General features: G+C 48.2%; 1 protein-coding gene across 3 annotated transcripts in view; it reads right to left on the minus strand.

Annotated features, from left to right (window-relative positions):
• Positions 1–22,953, minus strand: part of FGF12 (fibroblast growth factor 12) — a 215,718-nt gene that overhangs the window by 6,369 nt on the left and 186,396 nt on the right. For all 3 annotated transcript variants that reach the window (XM_033150935.1, XM_033150934.1, XM_033150933.1), the window contains one exon: positions 1,701–1,899. In XM_033150935.1, the coding sequence (XP_033006826.1) occupies positions 1,701–1,899 (199 nt within the window). The remainder of the gene's footprint in view (positions 1–1,700; positions 1,900–22,953) is intronic.

Raw genomic sequence — 22,953 nt, forward strand, 5'->3', positions numbered from 1 at the left:
GCAGGGGACAGGGATGCTCAGCCCTTAGCGGATGAGGCAGAAGGAAGACAGCTTCCCTGCTTACAGAGAAACCACACATGCCCACACAAAGGCATCAATGCCATCCAGATTTTTTTCCTCTGGCACCCGAGACCCAGGTTACAGGGGTGTGTGAACCCAACACCCGCAGGTGCAAGGTCTGTTTCTTCAGCATGCCAGAACAAAAGAAGAGCCTCCTGGATGAGGCCAGTGGCCCATCGAGTCCAGCATCCTCACAGGAGGCCCTTTGTGGGAAACCTGCAAGCAGGTATGTGGTTTCCAGCAACGGGCATTCAGAAGCATTGCTCCGCACAACTTTGGGGTCAGAGTAGACACATCTTGGGTGCTAAGATGAGCAGAGGGTGCCTTCTTAGTTGTCCCTTCACCCTCAGAGGCCTGCGGTGTGTGTGTGGTCTAAGCGGAGAGGGCCTTCTCTGTGGTGGCCCCTAAGCTGTGTGACTCCCTCCACACAGAGGCTTGCCTGGCACCTTCATTGCACAGCTTCCAGAGGATGCTGAAGACACACCTGTTCACGCTGGGCTTATGACACCTGAGGTGTTTGGTTTTTAGGAACCATCTTATTTTTGAAATCTTAGGTTGTTTTAAACTCTTTTTTAATATTGTGCAAGACTGTGTTTTAATGCTAATGCTATGTTTCATACATCTAAAGCACATGCAAAGTGCTTTCCCAAAAAATTCTGTGCCCTGTACTTCGTTAAGAGTTGCTGGGAATTGCAACTCTGCGTGTGGTAAACTACAATGCCCAGAATTCTCTGGGTGAAAGAACGGGTTTTAAATGTGCTTTGAAGGTATATTATGTACACAATTTTTAAAATGTTTTTTTAACCTTTTGTTGGGAGCCGCCCAGAGTGGCTGGGGAAACCCAGCCAGATGGGCGGGGTAGAAATTATTATTATTATTACTATTATTGTTGTTATTATTATTATTATTATTATTATTATTATTATTATTATTATTATTACTATCATTATTATTAATATTACGCAGCCCAAAATGCAATGTGAAATCAGACTAGGCTACGCGCCCCAACAAATGTAACCATTTGGCAAGCAGCATGGTTGCAAGCACAAGATTTATCCTCTGTGCATTTGTAGGGCAATGCTCACTAAATCAGACTTAGGACTGAGGCAGCCTGGGCGGCTTGGTTTGATCCAGTCAGGGTTGCACTGTGGTCAGGAATTCTTATGACGAGCCATTCCCAAATCGAACACCACATATGCAAACAGAGCTCAGCTTTATCACTCTGAATAGATGTGAAATTGGGGGTGGTCTATCCATAAACCCTGACCAAAACATACCTCCATAAGCCAGCTAATAATGGGACTTTATCAGTGATGTCTCCCTCCCTCTTTTCATGGCAGGGCCCTAAATATATGTCTGTCCCCCCTCCACCTTCATCATTTTATAGCTGCGACAGGTCACAAGCAAAGAGTAGGACCAGACAAAACGCATTATGCCAAAGTAGCTCGCCAAGCAAACGAACGCCAGGTCTCTCGGGCAAGTGAGCCCAGCTACAATTTTCATAAGAGAGCGAAAAAGAGCCCGGGGAGCAATCTGACTTTGCTCAGCATCCCTCCCACCCTAAAAGGAAACACAACTTCTTTACCAAACACCACCACCCAAACGCAGAGAAAGCAAAACTGGAGACTCCGCTCCCCTACCTTCTATGGGTTTCGGTACAAAATGTGATGATGGTTTGGTCTTTTTCACCCGGTTCCCCTTCATAATCTGCCCTTCTTTATTGAGCCCCAAGAACCAGGCTCTCCCGGATTCCTGCTGCCGGTACAGCGTAGAGGAATATATAACGTAGTAGTTTTCAAAAACGGACTCCTTAAATTTGCACTCTGGCGTGAAGATGTCCTGCAGCGAGGAAGAGAACAAAAGAGGGGGGAGAGGGATTAATGCAGAGTCGCTCCAGAGCAGGCGCCGGTCCAAGAGATAATCTGTGTACCTCTTAGCGTAATCTCTTTAATGAACAGAAAATAAAACTAAAAGACGCCAGCAGCTGAGCAGAATCTCAAGAACCAGTTGCTTGAAAGATGCAACGTTCAGTTACATTGCACGTTCACAAGTTCTCGTGGTGTGTGAGAGAGGGCCAGGACCCCCCCAAGCCTCTCACTGCTCGGAGGTGAGAGAATCATAGAATTGTAGAGCTGGAAGGAACCCTGAGGGTCATCTAGCCCAACCCCCTGGCATTAGCAGCACCGCACTCTAACCAACTGAGCTGTCCAGAATCGGAGTTAGGAACGTAAGAAGCTGCCTTCTGCTGAGTCAGACCATTTGGTCCATCTAGCCCACTGTTGCCCACACTGACTGGCAGCAGCAATGGCCTTCCCAGGGTTTCAGGCAGGAGCCTCCAGACTCAGCTGGGAAGCTCAGGGGGTGACCTGGGGCCAGTCGCTATCTCTTAGCCTAGCCTACCTCACAGGGTCGTTGTGGGGCCAGAAGGGGGCTGGAAGAGGAGGACCATGTGCGCCACTTTGAGATCCTCGAAAGGAAAAGGTGGCATGTGCATGTGAGAAATAAAATGGAATAAAGTGGGGGCTGAACCTGGGACCTTCTGCTTGCGAGGCAGAAATTCTATCCCCAATGCTGTGGTCGTTCCCGGTTGCAATCCAACAAGGGTGTTTCGATTTAGACACCACAAGATCGTAAAAATAAACACATACATACCGGTAAATAAATAACAATGAAGCAGGAAACTCAAGAAAAGTTCACAACAGCTTAAAACACACAGATAGCATGAAAATACTAAAATAGGTTAAAATTCACATCAATTGTTTCAGCACCTGGACAGAGTCGTCTAAACAAGAATTTTAAAGGCAAAGGTAAAGGGATCCCTGACCATTAGGTCCAGTCGCGGATGACTTTGGGGTTGCGGCGCTCATCTCACTTTACTGGCCGAGGGAGCCGGCATACAGCTTCCGGATCATGTGACCAGCATGACTAAGCCGCTTCTGGCGAACCAGAGCAGTGCACGGAAACGCTGTTTATCTTCCCGCTGGAGCGGTACCTATTTATCTACTTGCACTTTGACGTGGTTTTGAAATGCTAGATGGGCAGGAGCTGGGACCGAGCAACGGGAGCTCACCCCGTCGCGGGGATTCGAACCGCCGACCTTCTGATTGGCAAACCCTAGGCTCAGGGGTTTAGACCACAGAACCACCCGCATCCCAAACAAGAATTTTAGCAGGTGCCAAAAGGAGTACAGTGAAGGCGCCTGCTTGATATCAATAGGCAAGGAGTTCCAGAGAATCGGTAGGTGCTGCCAGATCTAATCCCCTTCCCCAAAATTATTGTTATTATTTTGGTCCCCGGAGAAAGCAGGCAAGTAGATTTGCGGGTCCCCTGAAATAATCCTTCCGTGGTTCTCACTGCAGCCCCCAAAGCCTGCTCTCCAACAAGCAGAACTGGTAGAGCTGTCAAGCTGTTTGAGACTTCTCAGTTGATGGATGGCCTGCCACTTAACCAATCGACTGATGGAATTGATTAAACCGAAATTAATTTGCATTTCGCTCAAAGCTTCAATCCGGGGAGCTTTTTACAGAGACAAAAGTGTGAGATAACCGGCAATGTAAGCAAACAATTTCTCGTAGAAAGGAGGGGGGGCCTCTTTCTTATCCCAAGTACACGCTAGAAGCAAAGCAGCATTTTTTTTAAGGGTACCCATAAACTTGCAGCCCCTCTGATTAAAATAGAATAACGTCAGCTAAGCAATTTCAGCTTTATAGGTGATTAATCTACCAGTTAAAAAACTGGAGGTCTACAAGTGGCAGGGTATAGTTGTAAAAAACATAATCCGAAGGGCATGAGACGACTCAGGATTGACCTTAACCCCCCCCCCCCACAATACCACCTTGGATGGGTGAAAAAAAGCAAATTTCATGCTAGGGACCATCAGGAAATGAACTGAAAATAAAACTGCCAATATCAGAATGCTGCTGTGGAAATCTATGGTCCAACTGCATTTGGAATCCTGTGTGCGGTTCTGGTCGCCTCGCCTCAAAAAGGAGATTTTAGGGTTTGGAAGGGTTAAGAAAAAGAATTAAATATCTTTCTCCCGCATTCTCTCTCCCCCCCCCCCACAACCTCACAATGCCTATGACAACAATGTCTCACACAGAATGCAAGTGACATGCCGAAAAGGACTCTTTATGAATTGAAAAAGAAGAAGAAGAAGAAGAGGAGGGGGAGGAGGGGGAGTTTGGATTTGATACCCCGCTTTATCACTACCCGAAGGAGTCTCAAAGCGGCTCACATTCTCCTTTCCCTTCCTCCCTGTGAGGTGAGAGACTTCAGAGAAGTGTGACTAGCCCAAGGTCACCCAGCAGCTGCATGTGGAGGAGCGGAGACACGAACCCGGTTCCCCAGATTACGAGTCTACCGCTCTTAACCACTACACCACACTGGCTCTCAAAGGAGATGTTTGTCATTCATGAAAATATTTAAATAAATAAAAATTAGAAAAAAAGATAAGGGCAACCAAAATGATGGAGGGAATGGAGCGATTCCCGTTTGAGGGAAGGTTTGGGACTTTTTAGTTTAGAAAAGTGGCAAGTAAAAGGTGACATAGAATCCTAGAGTTGGAAGGGGTCCTGAGGGTCATCTAGTCCAACCCCCTGAAATGCAGGTCCCCCATCCAGTTTGAAACCACACCAGACCCTGCTTAGCTTTGCAAATACGGAAACAGAATTGTAGCAACAAGAAGAATATGTGCTGCAGGAAACGGGTTTTCTTTCTGAGAGAGTTTCGGAAACCAATAATGCAAAGATACCTTATAGGACACACTCTGTAGCAAGGAAAGAAGTTCCCGAGCAGAGAGCACAGCTTCTGAGAAAATTTGTTTTCTGTTTAGAAAAAAAGGCCCGGCACATTATTGAGCTTTGCAGTTCTCTCCTTTCTGGTGCGCCCCTCCCCACCCCAGAATGCAAAACTGCACAGGCAGGCAGAATAATTGCTTCCATTGTCGCATCACACAATGCACTCAGTACTGTATACGCAGCCAATTAAAAACAAGCATTTTATTTATTTTTAACGCTTCACATCATAATCCTGAGTGCATTGTATGAAACGGCCATGAGACTCCATCTCAATGGCTGTTTCTGTATAACAGCCCCCCCTTGGGCAGAGCGGGGGGGGGGGGGGTGTCAAGCTTGACATGAGCTGAATCGTTTTTCCAAAATTAAACCTCACATGTTTGGGGTCCCTTCTGACCCTACAATTCTATGATATTTGGATACTTTCATTTCCTCTTGTCCACTGGGGCAGCATTATTAGAATCAAGGAATGGTAGAGCTAGAATGGGTCCCTAAGTGTCATCTAGTCCAACCCCCTGCGATGCAGGAATCACAGCTAAGGCGATTAGTAGCCTTGTTTCCAAACTGCAGAGATATAAGCCTTGTCTGAATTCTCCTAGCCTCTCTTTCCACGTCACAAGTACCATTTAATGTTGGGCTTTAGAAATTCACCATCTCCTTTCTTGTAAGACGGAGCCATTAGTTTGGATCCTGCCCTCCGGAACAGCAGAAAACAAGCTTGCTCCATCTTCCATGGGGCAGCCCTTTGGGGTTTCTGGAAAACTTCCTCCAAGGAACTCAGAGCGGAGTTCATAATTCCCTCTTCCCTTTGGCCTCACAACGACCCTGCGAGGCAGGTCCGGTGGAGAAAAAAGATCGACAGGTCCCAAAGTCACGCAGTTCAGCTTTGTGGCTGAGCAGGGATTTGAACCCAGATTTCCCCAGCTCTCTGCTGCCGCCCCGCCCCGCCCTGCCCCAGGCCACAGGAATCTTGCGAGCTGAAGGACGGCTCGGTTTCAACCACAAAATTACCGCTGGGACACAGCAGCTCCCCTGGCTTCATTTATATCCCTTGATTTAAAGGGATGCAGTTTGCAGTTAAATTTAACTGGTGGAGACAGTCTGAAAATGGACACTGCTTAAAATTTCTCTTTGCCCATAAGGTCCCAACAAGCCCCCTTTTTCTTTCCCTCTCATTTCAGACCACAAGCTGTTTGGTTTACAACCCCAGGAGAGATCCAGCTATTGTTCAAGTGAGAAATGCATAATTTGCACCTGCCCCCTGATTATAGATCCCATTTACTGCACAGATGTCTGGTTTCCAAGGTGAAGAAAACATCAGGCACCGCCCTGGACTAGCCTCAGAAGCTGGGCACAGCCTGCAGGATCAGGCCAATGGTCCATCTAGTCCAGCATCCTGCGGAAATCCCGCAAGCAGGATTCGAACACAAGAGCAACTCTCACTTCCTGCAGATTCCAGCAACTGGCTAGCAGAAGCATTGCCGACTCCAGCTGTGGAGGCAGAGCAAAGCGATGTTGGCTATTAACCGTCGACAGCCCTCCCCGCCACAAACTGGTCTAATCCCCTTTTAAAGCCAGCCAAGCTGATGGCCATTTATTGCCTCCAGTGGCAGTGAGTTCCATAGCTTCTACCACTACGACGACACCTTGAGATTTTGGATTTTTGCATGAGCTTTTTTGGCAGTGGAGACTTGGCTTTATGCCACGAGGTCATGGCCAAGAATCACATGGAAGACGGAGCAAGTTTGTTTTCTGCTGCTCCAGGGATTGGCACCCAAAGGAGAGAGATTTCGACTAAACATTAGGAAGAAATTCTGGATGGTAAGGGCTGTTTCACAGTGGCACGGACTCCTTCAGAAGGTGATGAACTCTCCTTCATTGTGGGGGGGGGGGTTAAAGCAGAGTTTGGATGGCCATCTGTCAAAGATTCTTGACCCGTGATCCCCGCATTGCAGGGGGTTGGGCTAGATGACCCTTGGGTCCCTTCCAACTCTACAGCTATATGATCCTATGACATTTGTGGCAAGAGAGCAGGCCGCCTGCCAGGCCGCAATTTTGGCCCATCAGCTTCTGATAGACTGGAGTTAGCTGACCAGATGCCTCCTGGCTTCCCTCCAAGCCGTGAGGTGGAGAGGAGAGCTTTTCCTTTTCGCAGATTCATTGCCTTCCTTCCCCAGCACTGCCAGCCTCCCTGCTTGCCTCGGAGCCCAATTTTCAGAGCTGTCAAAAGCAGAACTGGGGATTCAATTTTCCCTGTCGCTGAAACTTTCACCCGCCCAACCAACCCCTCCTCGCTGTGTTCAGATTATTAAAATTTTGACAACCCACTGACAAGATGGCCACGTTGGACCAATTAACTGGTGGCCTTTGGGTGGAAGGCTCCGGGTGGGGCAGGGGATGGTTCTCCGGGGCTGGACGTGGGGCTCTGCAGAAAAGAGAAAGAACACAGCCTGTTTTGTTGTGGGTGTGCAATCGCACACATTGCACGCCGTGTAACAGGCGACCGTTCTTTCGAGATTTCTGTGCACGAGAGCAAAGCGAGGCAGGAGCGATTCTGACATTACACTAGGCAAGACCTTAAATCCAGACCACCACTTGCTGGGGCGTAACTTGGAGATCAAAAAGAATATGTTTTGAAGCTTTTATTTTTTAAAATGTATATAGGAAGCCTTCCTCTGGGGAGAACAGGAATCGTTGCTATGCAATCATTGTATTGTATATTCAGAAAAGGGCAACCCAAATGAAGCTGAATGCTGGAAGGAGATTCAGGACAGAGAAATGGAAGGATTTCATCATGCGGCACATTGTTAAACTATGGAACTCCCTGCCACAGGAGGCAGTGATGGCCACCAGCTTGGGTGGCTTTGAAAGAGGATTAGAACAATTCAGGGAGGAGGAAAGGACGATGGATGTCTGTGCTCTGCTTCAACAGTTGCAGGCAGAAATGCTTCCGAATCTCACTCCATCCATTACTATTATTATTATTATTATTATTATTATTATTATTATTACTGCTTCCATATCCCTTATCTCCATTTCTTTCTTTATTCTATCTCATCTATTTATCTAACTTGCAAATTGCGGGGTTTAGTCAAAGCATGTCCAGGTTTTCACTTGTGGACAATGTTTAATTAAATCTCCTTTACAAATTCCCCATTCCTTTCTATACCTTTGAGTTGGCCGTCTCCTAATTGTCTCTTGCCGATTTTGCTAATTCGAGATGTTCAAACAACTTCTCCTGCCGTTCCGCTTTCGGCGGTATCATTTCGCCTTTCCATTTCCTGGCGACCAGTATTCTCGCTGCTCTTGCAACGTAGAAGAATATTCTGCTTCTTTTCCTTAGGATCCTTTTCTAAAAGCTTGCAGAACGACTGTGGGATTCTATGTTCTAGGACCTCCCCTGCCAGTTTTGCACTGAGGCATCTGGTCGCTCACTGTGAGAACAGGATGCTGGACTTGGTGGGCCATTGGCCTCATCCTGCAGCTGCTCTTCTCATGTTCTCAAGTGCTGGATGCATCCCCAGAAGCTGCTCAGTTTAAAAAAAAAAACAAAGATACCATCCCCCCTGCTCTGGGCAGAACCATCTGCTTCCCGATACTCGTCTCCACAATTCAGGGATGGATCTCTGGCTGCTACTTTAATTGGACAGAAATACAACTTCCTTCTCCAATCTCCCCCTCAACACTTCTGCATATATACCTCCAAAAAACACCACATGGCATGGAAACCAATCTGCGATCAAAAGAGGCTTAGCGTCAAGGTTTTTCACAAAACTGTCGGGTGGGTTTTGCCGGCGGGAGCGATTTTTCGCAGTGAGCCAGAGGGAGTCAAGGTCACTTTCAAAAGCGATTCCTTCCTTCCAGATGGCAGCTCAAGGTACCAGGGCCTGCGTCTCATAGAATCAGAGTTGGAAGGGACCCCCAAGGGTCATCCAGTCCAACCCCCTGCGATGCAGGAATCTCAACTAAAGCACCCCTGGCAGATGGCCATCCAACCTCTGTTTTAAAAGGTAAAGGGGCCCCTGACCGTTAGGTCCATTCGCGGACGACTCTGGGGTTGCGGCGCTCATCTCGTTCTATAGGCCAAGGGAGCTGGCGTACAGCTTCTGGGTCATGTGGCCAGCATGACTAAGCCTCTTCTGGCGAACCAGAGCAGCGCATGGAAATGCCCTTTACCTACCCGCCAGAGCGGTACCTATTTATCTACTTGCACCTTGATGTGGTGAAGGATAGGCGTGCCTGGCGTGCTCTGGTCCATGGGGTCACGAAGAGTCGGACACGACTGAACGACTGAACAACAACAACAACCTTGATGTGCTTTCGAACTGCTAGGTGGGCAGGAGCTGGGACCGAACAAAGGGAGCTCACCCCGTTGCGGGGATTTGAACCACCGACCTTCTGATCGGCAAGCCCTAGGCTCTGTGGTTTAGACCACAGCACCACCCGCATCCCTAAACCTCTGTTTAGGAACCTGCAAAGAAGACGAGTCCACAACCTCCCAAGGGATCCTGTTCCACCATCAAACGGCTCTTACTGCCAGAAGGTTCTTCCCGATGTTGAGTCGGAATCTCCTGAAAAAGACCTCAAGACCAGCTTGCTCCATCCTCCATGTGACAGCTCTTCAGGTATCTGAAGGTAGCTCTCCTGCCACCTCTCTGACTTCTCTTCTCCAGGGTAAGCTAGATCCGTGTGGGACTGCAAGGGCCACTGGCCTGATCCAGAAAGGCGTTTAGGAACATAACAAGATCCTGCTGGATCAGGCCAGTGGCCCATCTAGTCCAGCGTCTTGTTCTCACAGTGGACAACCAGATGCCCATTATGAGAAACCCTCAAGGAAGACCAAAGACACACAGTGTCCCCCACCCCAACTGTGGAGACAGAGCACGGTCATTGTGGCGAGTAGCCATCGATAACTGTCTCCCCTGCCATGAATTTGTCTAACCCCCTTTCAAAGCTATCCAAGTTGGTAGCCATCACTGCCTCCTGTGGCAGGGAGTTCCATAGTTTAACTATGTGCCGCATGATGAAACCCTTCCATTTATGTGTCCTGAATCTTCTTCCAGCATTCTGCTTCATTTGGGTTGCCCTTTTCTGTATACACAAGACAATGATTCCATGGCAACGATTCCTGTTCTCCTCAGAGGAAGGCTTCCTAGATACATTTTTAAAAATAAAAGCATCAAAATGTATTCCCCATCTTCTGGTTGGGGCCGTTGGGAAGAAACATTCAATTGCTGCTGCGCCTCCTGAGCCTAGTCATGCAGACCCTCCCAAGTGTCCCTGTTTTCCAGGGACAGTCCCGGATTTACAGAAGCTGTCCCGGTTTGTGATTTGACCCTGGAATGTCACACTTTTCCTTAAAGGTAAAGGCAAAGGGACCCCTGACTGTTAGGTCCAGTCGCTGACGACTCTGGGGTTGCACGCTCATCTCGCTCTATGGAACAGAACAGAACAGAATAAATAAATCTTTATTGTCCCCTTGCAGGAACAACGAAAGGCCAAGGGAGCCGGCGTTTGTCCGCAGACAGCTTCCGGGTCATGTGGCCAGCATGTCTAAGCCGCTTCTGGTGAACCAGAGCAGCGCACGGAAATGCTGTTTACCTTCCCGCCAGAGCGGTACCTATTTATCTACTTGCACTTTGACATGCTTTCGAACTGCTAGGTGGGCGCTTTTCCTTAGGACCTTCCTATTTTCACTGGAGAAATGTTGGAGGGTATGGAGTCATCTGCTTCCCCCCCCCAAGCCATCTGAAGGCAGCCCTGTACAGGGAAGTTTTTAAATGTTTAATGTTTTATTATGTTTTTATATATGTTGGAAGCCTCCTAGAGTGGCTGGCGCAACCCAGTAAGAAGGGTGGAGTATTATTATTATTATTATTATTATTATTATTATTATTATTATTACCCCTATTTTCAGTGGAGAAATATTGGAGGGTATGGTTGTGGCTTTGGAAAACATGCTTCCTCCTCCTGCTCCCTGGCCTGACAAAACAAGCCGCATCGCCAGGGCATGATTCAGCAGCCAGCTTGCTCCGACTTCTCCCTTCTTGCCACCCCAAAGCAATTCACCCGTTTGATGAACACGGCTTTAGAAAATTGAGGGTTTCCACCAACAGCGTTCCCTTCCTGCCTTCCAAACACGCGAGGCAGCTTTGCCCTGGGAACAAGCCACTCCTTTCATCTTCCAGCTGCGAAAAATAATAATAATTACCAGCCAAGTCGTAGGAACGGGGCGAGGGGGGTGGGAACGGCTTGCCGAGCGTGGGAGTGGGTGGCATCTGAAATCTCAGCCAGCCTTGGGCTCACAAAAAGCATCTATTTCAAGATCAAAACTTGCGTTAGGAAACCAAAAGCGACTCGAGGTGGCAGCGGGAGGGGCGCCACTTTGGATGCTGTTCCTTCAATTCTATTGCAGGTTAATTAACATTCCTGAATCCCATTAGCGTTCCTCTTTGCCACTACTGTGTAATGCTGGTTAGGCTTAGAAATGGCCTTTTTGGGGTAGCAGAGGCAGGCAGATCTGACCCGTCGCAGGTAGAAAAATGAGTGCACACGGCACGTTTCGCAAAGGATTGACAAGTGCATTCAAGAGCTCTTCCAAATTTCTTTTATTTAGATGTTTCTTTTGAATATTCGTAGTCCGATCTTCATGCCTTCAAAGCATGCCTTGCACCTTCCCATTTTTTTCCTGCTGGTGCAGAAACGGCCTGACCTTTCCCTTTTGGCCACTGCACAGGGCATTTTCCAGAACCAGACTCTTAACCTCAGAGCATCGGGATCTGACTTGGATCAATTCTGGTCTGCGGCACGGGGACTTCCCCTGGCCATTAAACTTGCCGGATAATGTAGATCAAGGACAGGCAAGATCTGCAGGCTCTGAACTTTACAGGTGTGGAAAGAAGCAGGCCTGTGGTTTTCTTGAGTCCCTCTGTCTGACGCTGATTCGGAAGGAGCTCCCTCACAAGGAGTCTTTTGTTGTGGGTTTTTACACAGAGGTTGGGTGGCCTTCTGCCAGGGGTTCTTTAGCTCTGCTTCCTGCATTGCAGGGGGTTGGACTAGATGACCGTCAGGGTCCCCTCCAACTCCGCTGTTCTATGATTCCATGACGCGGAATGTGCTGGACAAAAGGTGAGGCCAAATCTCCGCTGAGTTGTGAAGTTTGCTGAGCCAGTCTCTCTCTCCCTCCCTCTGCATCCCCACCTCGCAGGGTTGTTGTGAAGCCAGAATGGGGGAGCAAAAGAACTCTAAAGTGAGGGCGAGCTAAAATAAACGAACCTACAATATCAAAACAAGGCTGTTCCCATTTCTTCAAGCGGAATCATTTGCATTGAAGGATTTAATTGATTGTGGAGTTTTCTGCTGAAATACCATTGGCTCCGATTCCTCGCGAGGAGAAAATTGTCTGTTCAGGGAAACACAGTCCTTCCGTAGCTGAGCCTGAGGAGCAAGACAGACCTGGGAGCACGTCACATGAAATTCTCTTCTCTATTAGCAAGGGGACCCCTTGCGAAACAAGCAAACAGCCTCCCTAGCAAGTACACGGGCTTTTTATTTAAAAAATAATAATTCTGATATGACAGATGCAAACAGATTAGCAAGGATGGCTCAAGCAAGCCCAGATCTGTCTCTGTGCAGATCCTCATTTGCCCTGAGCAGGCTAGTGGCACTTTGCATGGATCTCTCCTTCACAAGGTCCCTTAGTTCCAGACTAGCCGTGGTCCCAATGACGCTGAATGATGGAAGAAGCTTCAGAACGGACGGGAAAATTCAAATCTTCACACGGCACGTGGTCAAACTGAGGAATTTGCTGCCCAAGGGGCAATGATGGCCACCAAGTGGAATGGCTCTTGAAGAAATTGAGACACATTCATGAAAGATGAAGCTACTAGGCAAGATGGCTGTGGTTTAACACCAGTGTCGGAGGCACGGGAGCTGAGCCATCCTGGCTAGGAGCCACCGATAGTCCTCTCTTCCTCTATGGATTCATCCAACCCTCAATTTAAACCATCCAGGTTGGTGGCCATCACTGTGGGAGGGAGTTCCATAGTTTAACTCTGGGCTGCTTAAAGGAGGACTTTCTTTTCTCTAACCCAGGCATAGGCAAATGCGGCCCTCCAGATGTTTTGGGACTACAACTCCCATCATCCCTAGCTAACAGGACCAGTGGTCAGGGATGATGGGAGTTGTAGTCCCCAAACATCTGGAGGGCCGAGTTTGCCTATGCCTGATCTAACCTGAGTCTTCCAATGGTCAGCTTCCTTGAATGTCCATGAGGTCTAGCATTAGGAGACAGGGTGGAAAACCTCTCTTTATCCATTTCCTCCAGGCCACGCATATAGGTATATAGTTTTAATAAATTTCTATCACGTCCCCACTTGCTTGAATTGTCTTTGAACAAAAAAGTACCAAATGGTGCAACGTTTCCTCGTAAGGGAGTCACTCCATGCCCTCAAACATTTTAGCTGCCCTTTTCTAAACCTTTTCCAATCCTACAATATCCACTCCGAGGCGAGGCGACCAGAACGGTACAGCGTATTCCTTGCGCCACAGTTAATTGGGGAAGTGGAGGGGGGTATTGGCTGGTGCACCTCGAAGTCCCTCCCCTCTCCCTCCCGAAGCCACCGTTCCTCCTCTGCCCCCTAAATTAATCCCAGAGGGTGCTTTTCGCTCGGTGGGAGAGCAGGGGAGGCAGTATTATGTAAAAACCATAAATATTCATGCAGATTCTGAGGGATCCCATTCTGGCTGCCTCGACACCAGCATTAGCATTTCTGCTTTTTTGTCAGCAAACCTGAATTGATTTTTGGCTCAGTTTTTAACCTTTGAGGGAAAGCCGCGGTAATGAATTTGTACTCGCTGGGCTTGTGTGCCGAGTGGGAAAATAAGTAGGCGATCGTTTTAAAGGGAAATGACAGCCTTGCTCAGGAGAGGGAGGAGCCGGCATAACATTCCCAAGCTGATCCAGTGCCACACGGTTGATTTATATCCATTCTGATTAGTGAAATGATCACGGAATTGTAGGTTTGGAAGGGACTCCAAGGGTCATCTAGTCCAACCCCCTGCAATCTAGGAGTTACTGCTACAGAATCCCTGGCCATCTGACCTCTGCTTAAAAACCTGCTTCCAAGGGAGTCCATTCCTCCATCGAAAGGCTCTTACTGTCAGAAAGCTCTTCTTGATGTTTAGTCAAAATCGCCAATCTTGTCATTTGAAACCATTGGTTTGGGTCCTAGCTCGCTTCCTCTTCCATGTGACAGCCCTTGAGATATTTGGAGATCGCTGTCCTATCACATCTCAGTGTTCTCTTTCCCGGGCTACACAAACCCAACTCCCTCAACCGTTCCTCATCAGGCTTGATTTCCAGACCCTTGATCATTTCGGTCACCTTCCTCTGCCCACCTTCCAGCTTGTCAACATCCTTCTTAAACTGTGGCGCCCAGAACTGGACACAGGACGCCCGGTGGGGTCTGATCAAGGTGGAATAGAGAGGCACTACGGCTTCCCTTGATCTGGACACTCGACTTCCGTTGATGCAGACTAGAATTGCATTAGCTTTTGAACAACTACGGCAATTTCAAAATGCGAAAGACTTAGGCCCCCTGGATCCCTGGGAGGGGCTCCCCCAAACCTTTTGATTATTCTCCTCTTTCGGTCTAGAGGTGACCCCCAAACAGCACATGCATGGGAGAAGCAGGTTTCAGGAAGGAAAGACGTCATTCTTTTTGACGGTGTGCGTGGAGAACTGGGAATTCCAAGTCAGGTGCTACTTGGCTGGAGAAGCAAAACGCTGATTGACAGGGCGGTCGATATTCCTGGGTGATTTCCAGGGGAAGAAGGAACTTTCCACTGTCTCAGCCACATCCTCCTGGCAAACATGGGGAGAACGGGACACAGGATCTCTGAAGGACCAGATTCTCCCAGGTGAAGCTGCCTGGGCTCTGAGATCTTCAGAGGAGGCCCTTCTCCCTCTCCTGCCACCCTCACAGCGGTGCCCTTCTCAGCGGTGGCTGCTCCCAGGCAACGTTGGAACTCCCCGCCTAGGGAAGTCAGACTTGATGCCTCCTTCTTGTCCTTCTGCCAGCAGCTGGAGATGGTTTTATTCTTACTGTTTTTTAAGGAAAGAGCTTCTAATAGTGCTGTGCCGTTTTTATTATCTGAATTTTAATATACCTGGATTTTATGTTTTTGGTTCTGTTACAAGTTTAATTACTTTCTAACAATTACCTTTAACATGTTGTTATCCTTTTGTGTTTTATCTGTGCCGTTTTCATTTGTGGAAACTGTTCTGGTCTTGGACGCCCTCCCTTCTGATGTCCAAGAGATAAACAACTACCTGACATTTAGAAGACATCTGAAGGCAGCCCTGTTTAGGGAAGTTTTTAATGTGTGACATTTTAATGTAATTTTAATATTAGTTGGAAGCCGCCCAGAGTGGCTGGGGAAACCCGGCCGGATGGGCGGGGTACAAATAAATTATTATTATTATTATTATTATTATTATTATTATTATTATTAAATGTAGATTACAGTATAGGCTTTTTAAATACCAAAAATAAGGCTCTGAGGAATCAGCCTTGAAGCAGAGGTCATAAGAAGGTAAGAACAGCCTGCTGGATTGGGCCACTTGCTCTCACGCACCCCACCACCTCCTGCCCCCAGAGCTGCCCTTCTTTCTTTCGCATCAGCTCTGCAGGCCAGGGAAAGTGGAGGAAACTGCTAAGGAGCCGGATCTGGAGCTCTCTCTTTCTCTTTCTCTTTCTCTCTCTCCTGCTAGGCGTGTGCATGAAATTGCTCCCACGTGCTCTCAGCCCAAGGTGGGGGCCTCCTCCGCTGGAAAATGGTGAGGCATGTATAATTTATAGCGCAGCCCACAAAGCTATCAAGGCAGGAGAGAGAGTCACGTCTTCCAAGCCTGTAAGGAGCCTGAAGGAGCCGCTGGCATATGAAACGCCGGATTCTGTCAGGGCGCTGTCAGCAAACCATCAGCCCAACTCCAAGGATTTGGAGCGATGCTTGGCTAGGAGTTGCAAGACGGACCCTCAAATGACTTGACAAGCAGACGTCCTCACTCTCTTTGGCTGGAGGTTTTCAAGCCGATGTCGGGAGACCATCTGCAAGGGATTATTCCGCTGTGATCCCTGCATGACAGGAGGTTGGACTGGATGACCCTAGGGGAACCCCTTCCAACTCAGTTCTGTGACTCCGTGTGACGTTACAGGTATACCTGCCTCCCAAAAGAGAAGCCCTGAATGAACCACGATTTACAGGTGTTTCGCTAAGCTTGGACTGCAAGCTTTTCAACGAAATTCCCTGGCAATCTCCTCTTCCTTCTTCCAGTGTCCTGCCAGTAAAACTTTGAGACTCTGCAGAGGCCCAGAGTCCTCTGCATCCAAAGTTTCCTTTCATACCCAAGGAAACACAACTTTCATTTCACCAGAGTAGCCTCTGTTGGGATATTTGTACACGCCGAGCTGCAAAAGTGACAGCGAGGCCGGTGTAACATGTGCCTGTTTTTATCCTGTGAGAAAGCCAGCAGTCCTATCCGCTTTCTCACACATGTGATGTTACTGTACTTTACTTTCAGAGATGCTAGACGCTCTTATGCACAGCTCTGAGTATCTGAGCTGGCTAGCAGAGACATATTCTGCATTTACCTATAATAAATAGTTTAAGCCTTATCAATGGCTTGTGTGTGTTGTTCTTCACACTGGGGAACAATTGCATATTGAATGTGCCACCGCTCTCGCGTAGCCGGGAATGTGCACAAGGCTTTGTTCCAGGTTCGGGGCAGTCTCACAACGGACCCCGGGCGGGACATTTGCCAAGAGCCTCGGGGTGAGCAAGTATATAACTGATTGGCGAAGGGTGCAATCCTGGAAGGGGCTGGTTTCAAAATGCCGCTGCCCCGGCTCACGTTGTCATGCCAAGCAAATTAATGCAAGCCTGGGGAGAGTCACATCCAAGCAGCTCTCCTTGTTGACATCCGCCTATTGATTTCAGGCTAATTTGGTGTGCGCAGGCTGGGCTGTTAAGAAATGCAGGCGTTGGCGGGCTTTTGCAAACAAGCAAAGTTGCAGGGAAAGGAGAAAGCAGGGAGGAAAGCAGGAGGGAATGAGGAGTGGGGAGATGGCCTGGGGGATTTTCTCATACCCAAGGATGGTTTGGACTGGTGGAGCAAGAAAGAGCCCCCAAACTCTCCTCCTAATCCAACATAAATGGCCTCGGTTTTCATTTGAAACAAACCTCTCTCTCCCCCCCCCCAACGCTGCCCCAATTAACGGCAATTCACAGAAACCTCACAAGTCTTGGAATAGTTTCATGCTCATCTTCACAAGATGACAGAGCTGCAATTTTACAGACCGGGCTGCGTAGGTTTTATTTTTATTTTATTTTCCAAAAAATGCCCAGAGGATTTGGGTGTTGGGAGGGTTTTTTGAAGGCATTAATAATAAAGACGATGGCTGCAGACAGACAGCTCAACTGGGTTTTAGCTATTAATTGATAAGGAAGCACTCTGCAGGCTAATCGGTGCTCCTGTTGTAGGAGAATGACAAAAAGGGACGTTTTCTCACCAAATAACCTTGATAGCTCTTGGGAAGAATGAAAAGGACTGAACGTCCTCCTAGCGGATTAGGAAATGCTTTCTACAGCTCTCGCGTTTGAGCTGCACTCTCCATCACGTATATCTGAACGTGATGAGGTTGAATGCTGAGTCTCAGGCCACTGGGCAGAGGTTGGAGGGCCATCTGTCAAGGGTGCTTTAGTTGAGACCCCTGCATTGCAGAGGGTAGGACTAGATGATTCCCCGGGGTCCCTTCCAACTCTGCGGTCCTATGATCCTATAGTCCGCTATCTACATACACTGACCAGCTCAGTAAGCTTCATGGCTTGGTGGTGGGAATCTCAGGTTCATTTAAAAGAACGGTAGCCAGCAGTCTCACTGGGGTGTCATTTGGGATTTCTCTATCCCCCACCAGAATCATCCCTCTTGGACCATTGTAGGCACCCGCTGGAATCCCCTGAGAATCAAAACTCTCCTAATTGGCTATTTAGTAAGGGCTGATAAACAACTTTCATCCCTCGTGAGAGTGGTTTGAACATATACTACCATGGGGCACATTGCACATTATTTACGTTCGCCAGCTCAGTTGCAGGAAAACTTTGTTCTGGGTTTGAGCCAACAGCACCTGGAGATCACGAGGTTGGTGAAGGCTGCTGTACAATTGAGGTTGAATCCTGACAAGACAGAAGTACTGTTTTGGGGGGACAGGAGGCTGGCAGGTGTGGAGGACTCCCTGGTCCTGAATGGGGTAACTGTGCCCCTGAAGGACCAGGTGCGCAGCCTGGGAGTCATTCTGGACTCACCGCTGTCCATGGAGGCACAGGTTAATTCTGTGTCCAGGTCAGCTGTCTACCAGCTCCATCTGGTACACAGGATGAGACCCTACCTGCCCGCAGACTGTCTCGCAGCGAGGGAACTGCCAGAAGGCCCTCGGAGCTGGACCTCAGTGTCTGGGCTGAACGATGGAGGTGGAGACGCTCCTTCAGGTATACTGGACTGAGGCCGTTTAGGGCTTTAATAAAAAAGGAGGGTTGGCTTTTGAAGCCCAACTCTCCATCAAGGGACCCAGTGTCCGCTAAGTCCATGATTGGTCAGAGAAGAATGGAGGATCTAGTGAAATCAAGCCAGATCTGTATTTTGCTATTGCTACAGAGTATGCCCTCCTCGTTGCCAGGAGGTGAGGATCCAGAACATAGGTGTGCAAGAACTTTTAAATTCTTTAGAAATTGCCCAGCCCCTTAACCAAAGACCACCCTAAAAGCATCATGCATACATCACAGAGAGACGTGGTCTACAACAGACATTTGAGAGTGGGCTTTCTCTCCTGTCTGCCGGGATACCAGGTAATGGTCACTGAGTGCATTACCTGACCAGTCTGGGCTATTCTTTTGAGATGCTCAATACCTTAGTTCTTGAATCGAGGTCACAGGACATCCCTACCCATACACAAATATGCCCTTGAGACAGGATTTGAAGGATTTGGAAGTGAAAGAACTAGTGGGAGAGGTTTTTCCAAGATATTCCCTTCTGCAGAGGAATAGTTGGTGTCACTAAAGAGTCAAGATGGCTTCAGAATGGATGATCTGTACTATTTCAGACATGTGGTTTGTGTGTTTAGCTTGTGCACTTGGGGATATTCACAGGCATGTCCAACAGGTAGATCGTGATCTACCGGTAGATCACTGGATGTCTCTGGTAGATCACGGGTAGATCACTGGCTCCCCCAAAGAAGCTTAACAACTTTCAACTTTGACCTGAACCCCCAAAAGGGGGTAGATCGCTGCCAGCTTTTAACTCTGTGAGTAGATTGTGGTCAGTAAAAAGAACTCTTAGCAAGTGCCCCAAAGAGTACAATGAAGGCTCCTGGCTGGCATCAACAGGCAGGGAGTTCCAAAGATCACGCCCTTATAACTGTGGAGCAGGGACTGTGTGGCACCGCAGATCTCACCTGCAGGCAGATATCCTACAGGAGAAGCAGACTGAAAGATGCAAACAGCACATGCACGATTGCAACTATCTTACTTTTAAAAGACACCTGAAGGCAGCCCTGTTTAGGGAAGTTTCCAATGTTTAATGCTGTATTGTGTTTTTAATATTCAGTTGGAAGGTGCCCAGAGTGGCTGGGGAAACCCAGCCAGATGGGCAGGGTATTAAAATATTATTATTATTATTATTATTATTATTATTATTATTATTATTAATTTTATTTCTGGCTGTGAGAGCAGCCTGGGGAAAGGGTCCAAGCTGCCCCTTCCTACTTGGTCCTCTTTAGGTCTGCTCCCCAACTCAAGAGCTGCTGCACACCCACAAGGACTGACAACCCTACTCAATCCATGCTGACAAATGGAGGTTTGTGGGCAGAAGTTGGGTTGGCATCTGTCATGGATTCCCGAGCTGCAATCCCTCCACTGCAGCGGGTTGGACTGGATGACCCTTGGGGGTCCCTTCCAGCTCAAGAATTCTGTGATTCTAGGAGCCTGTGTCTGTTCAAGTCGGGGAGAGAATAGCCAGAGTCCCATCAGCATTCACTGCAAGCCAGAGGCCCTGGCAGCCCCAATATCCATGCCCTGCTTGGAATAAAAAGCGAATAAAACAACGGGTGTCAGCGCAGATAATAGGAATCCGAGGCCACAGAGCAAAACCTGGGCTACATTAATACAAAAGCCTTCTTAACTACGCCCCAGGGAGTCTAGGGCTGGGAGGAGGGGGGTTATATTTCATTTTAATAGACTGCAGAGGCCTCCGCAAGGAGGGCGAGAAAACATCAAAGTAGCTCCTGTCTTGGCACCCAGGAGGCCTTCCCCAAAAACAATCTTTGCACATCCAGAGGGAGAGGCGGGAAGCAGAGCAAGGAAAGTAACCCCCCCCCCCCATAAGAACATTAGATCAGGCCAGTACCCAACCAGATGCCCCAGTGGGAAACCAGCAAGCAGGATTCGAACACAAGAGCAGCTCTCTCCTTCTGTGGTTTCCAGCAACTGGGATTCAGAAGCATTTCTGCCTCTGGCTGTGGAGGCAGAGCAGAGCCAGCAAGGCTAGTAGCCATCGATAGCCCTCTCCTCCTCCATGAACTTGTCCAATCCTCTTTTAAAGCTGCCCAGGTTGACGGCCATCCCTGCCTCCTGCAGCAGGGAGTTCCATAGTTGCTACACTCCATTGGGTCTAGTCTGGGGATTTTAACAAGGGCAGGGGGGCCACCCTCCACCACACAAAGAGGCATCTTCCGCACCTGTGACCAATTCAGCTCCCAGATGGATAAGCACCCCTTTACCACAGGTGTTTTAGTCTTCTTTGAAATGTTGGGGGTTGGACTAGATGGCCCCCAGGCCCCATTCCAAAGCAACCATTCTTTGATTCTATGCAAATTGCCTTGAGACAGAATTTTAGAGGGCAATTAATAAATCAATGCTACTGTTGAAAATAATGATTCAACTGGTTTTCTTAAGATACGTATTTTTAAGATGTTGCTTGGCTATCGCAAAGTAGTCTCTCCAGGGAACAACAGAGCGGAAGCTTCCCAAAAGTTAAATTTCCTTGTGACTCGATCCAATAGCAATAGAAACAGGAGAGCGTGATGGGTTTGTGCAGCATTCATTCTTCTCTAAGGGCCTCTCCAGATTCCCTTTTCACTGAGCATCCATCCTGCTTTGGTGCTGATGGTGTTATCAGTTTTATGTGATACTGATATTTGAAGGTAGCTCTCCTATCTCCTCTCAGTCTCCTCTTTTCCAGGCTAAACATACCCAGCTCCTTCAACCGTTCCTCATAAGGCTATCGATATAAGGCCTTCCCTGTACCCTTTTTGGTGCCTGCTAAAAACATTCACGTTTAGACCAGCCTACCTATCTTAAATGGAGGCAGGGAGAGATTCCACTTTCTTGGGTTCCATGATCACTGCAGATGGTGGCAGCAGTCACGAAATTAGAAGACGCCTGCTTCTTGGGAGGAAAGCAATGACAAACCTAGACAGCATCTTAAAAAGCAAAGACATCACCTTGCCGACAAAGGTCCGTATAGTTAAAGCTATGGTTTTCCCAGTAGTAATGTACGGAAGTGAGAGCTGGACCATCAAGAAGACTGATCGCCAAAGAATTGATGCTTTTGAACTATAGTGCTGGAGGAGACTCTTGAGAGTCCCATGGACTGCAAGAAGATCAAAGCTATCCATCCTTAAAGAAATCAGCCCTGAGTGCTCACTGGAAGGACAGATCCTGAAGCTGAGGCTCCAAGACTTTGGCCACCTCATGAGAAGAGAAGACTCCCTGGAAAAGACCCTGATGTTGGGGAAGATGGAGGGCACAAGGAGAAGGGGACGACAGAGGATGAGATGGTTGGACAGTGTTATAGAAGCTACCAATGTGAGTCTGACCAAACTGTGGGAGGCAGTGGAAGACAGGAGTGCCTGGCGTGCTCTGGTCCGTGGGGTCACAAAGAGTCGGACACGACTAAATGACTAAACAACAATGTGGCAGAAAAAGAGGTCAGAGGAGTCAAAACCAGACAAGGCAGCAATCAGGGAAAGGCCGCCAGTTGCATGACCATCTTCTCTGCTATGTTGCTCAGACTGAAGAGCGAATTCCGAAACACCGTGCTTTATAGGGTCTCGTGGGCTGAGATTGGTTCGCTGCAGAGTCAGCTGACAGGATGTCCCAGGAGAGTAGCACTGCAGCCTAGAATCATAGAATCATAGAGTTGGAGGAGACCCCAAGGGCCATCCAGTCCAACCCCCTGCCAAGCAGGAAACACCATCAAAGCATTCCTGACAGATGGCTGTCAAGCCTCTGCTTAAAGACCTCCAAAGAAGGAGACTCCACCACACTCCTTGGTGGCAAATTCCACTGTCGGACAGCTCTTACTGTCAGGAAGTTTTTCCTAATGTTTAGGTGGAATCTTCTTTCTTGTAGTTTGAATCCATTGCCCCGTGTCCGCTTCTCTGGAGCAGCAGAAAACAACCTTTCTCCCTCCTCTATATGACATCCTGTGATATATTTGAACATGGCTATCATATCACCCCTTAACCTTCTCTTCTCCAGGCTAAACATACCCAGCTCCCTAAGCTGTTCCTCATAAGGCATCGTTTCCAGGCCTTGGACCATTTTGGTTGCCCTCCTCTGGACACGTTCCAGCTTGTCAGTATCCTTCTTGAACTGTGGTGCCCAGAACTGGACACAGTATTCCAGGTGAGGTCTGAGCAGAGCAGAATACAGTGGTACTATTACTTCCCTTGATCTAGACGCTATACTCCTATTGATGCAGCCCAGAATTGCATTGGCTTTTTTAGCGGCTGCATCACACTGTTGACTCATGTCAAGTTTATGGTCTACCAAGACTCCTAGATCCTTTTCACATGTACTGCTCTCAAGCCAGGTGTCACCCATCCTGTATTTGTGCCTTTCATTTTTTTGCCCAAGTGTAGTACTTTACATTTCTCCTTGTTAAAATTCATCTTGTTTGCTTTGGCCCAGTTCTCTAATCTGTTAAGGTCATTTTGAATTGTGATCCTGTCCTCAGGGGTATTAGGTGGCGCTCTCGAAG

Source organism: Lacerta agilis, chromosome 5 (genome assembly GCF_009819535.1).
Source record: "Lacerta agilis isolate rLacAgi1 chromosome 5, rLacAgi1.pri, whole genome shotgun sequence".
Taxonomy (NCBI): Eukaryota; Metazoa; Chordata; class Lepidosauria; order Squamata; family Lacertidae; genus Lacerta; species Lacerta agilis.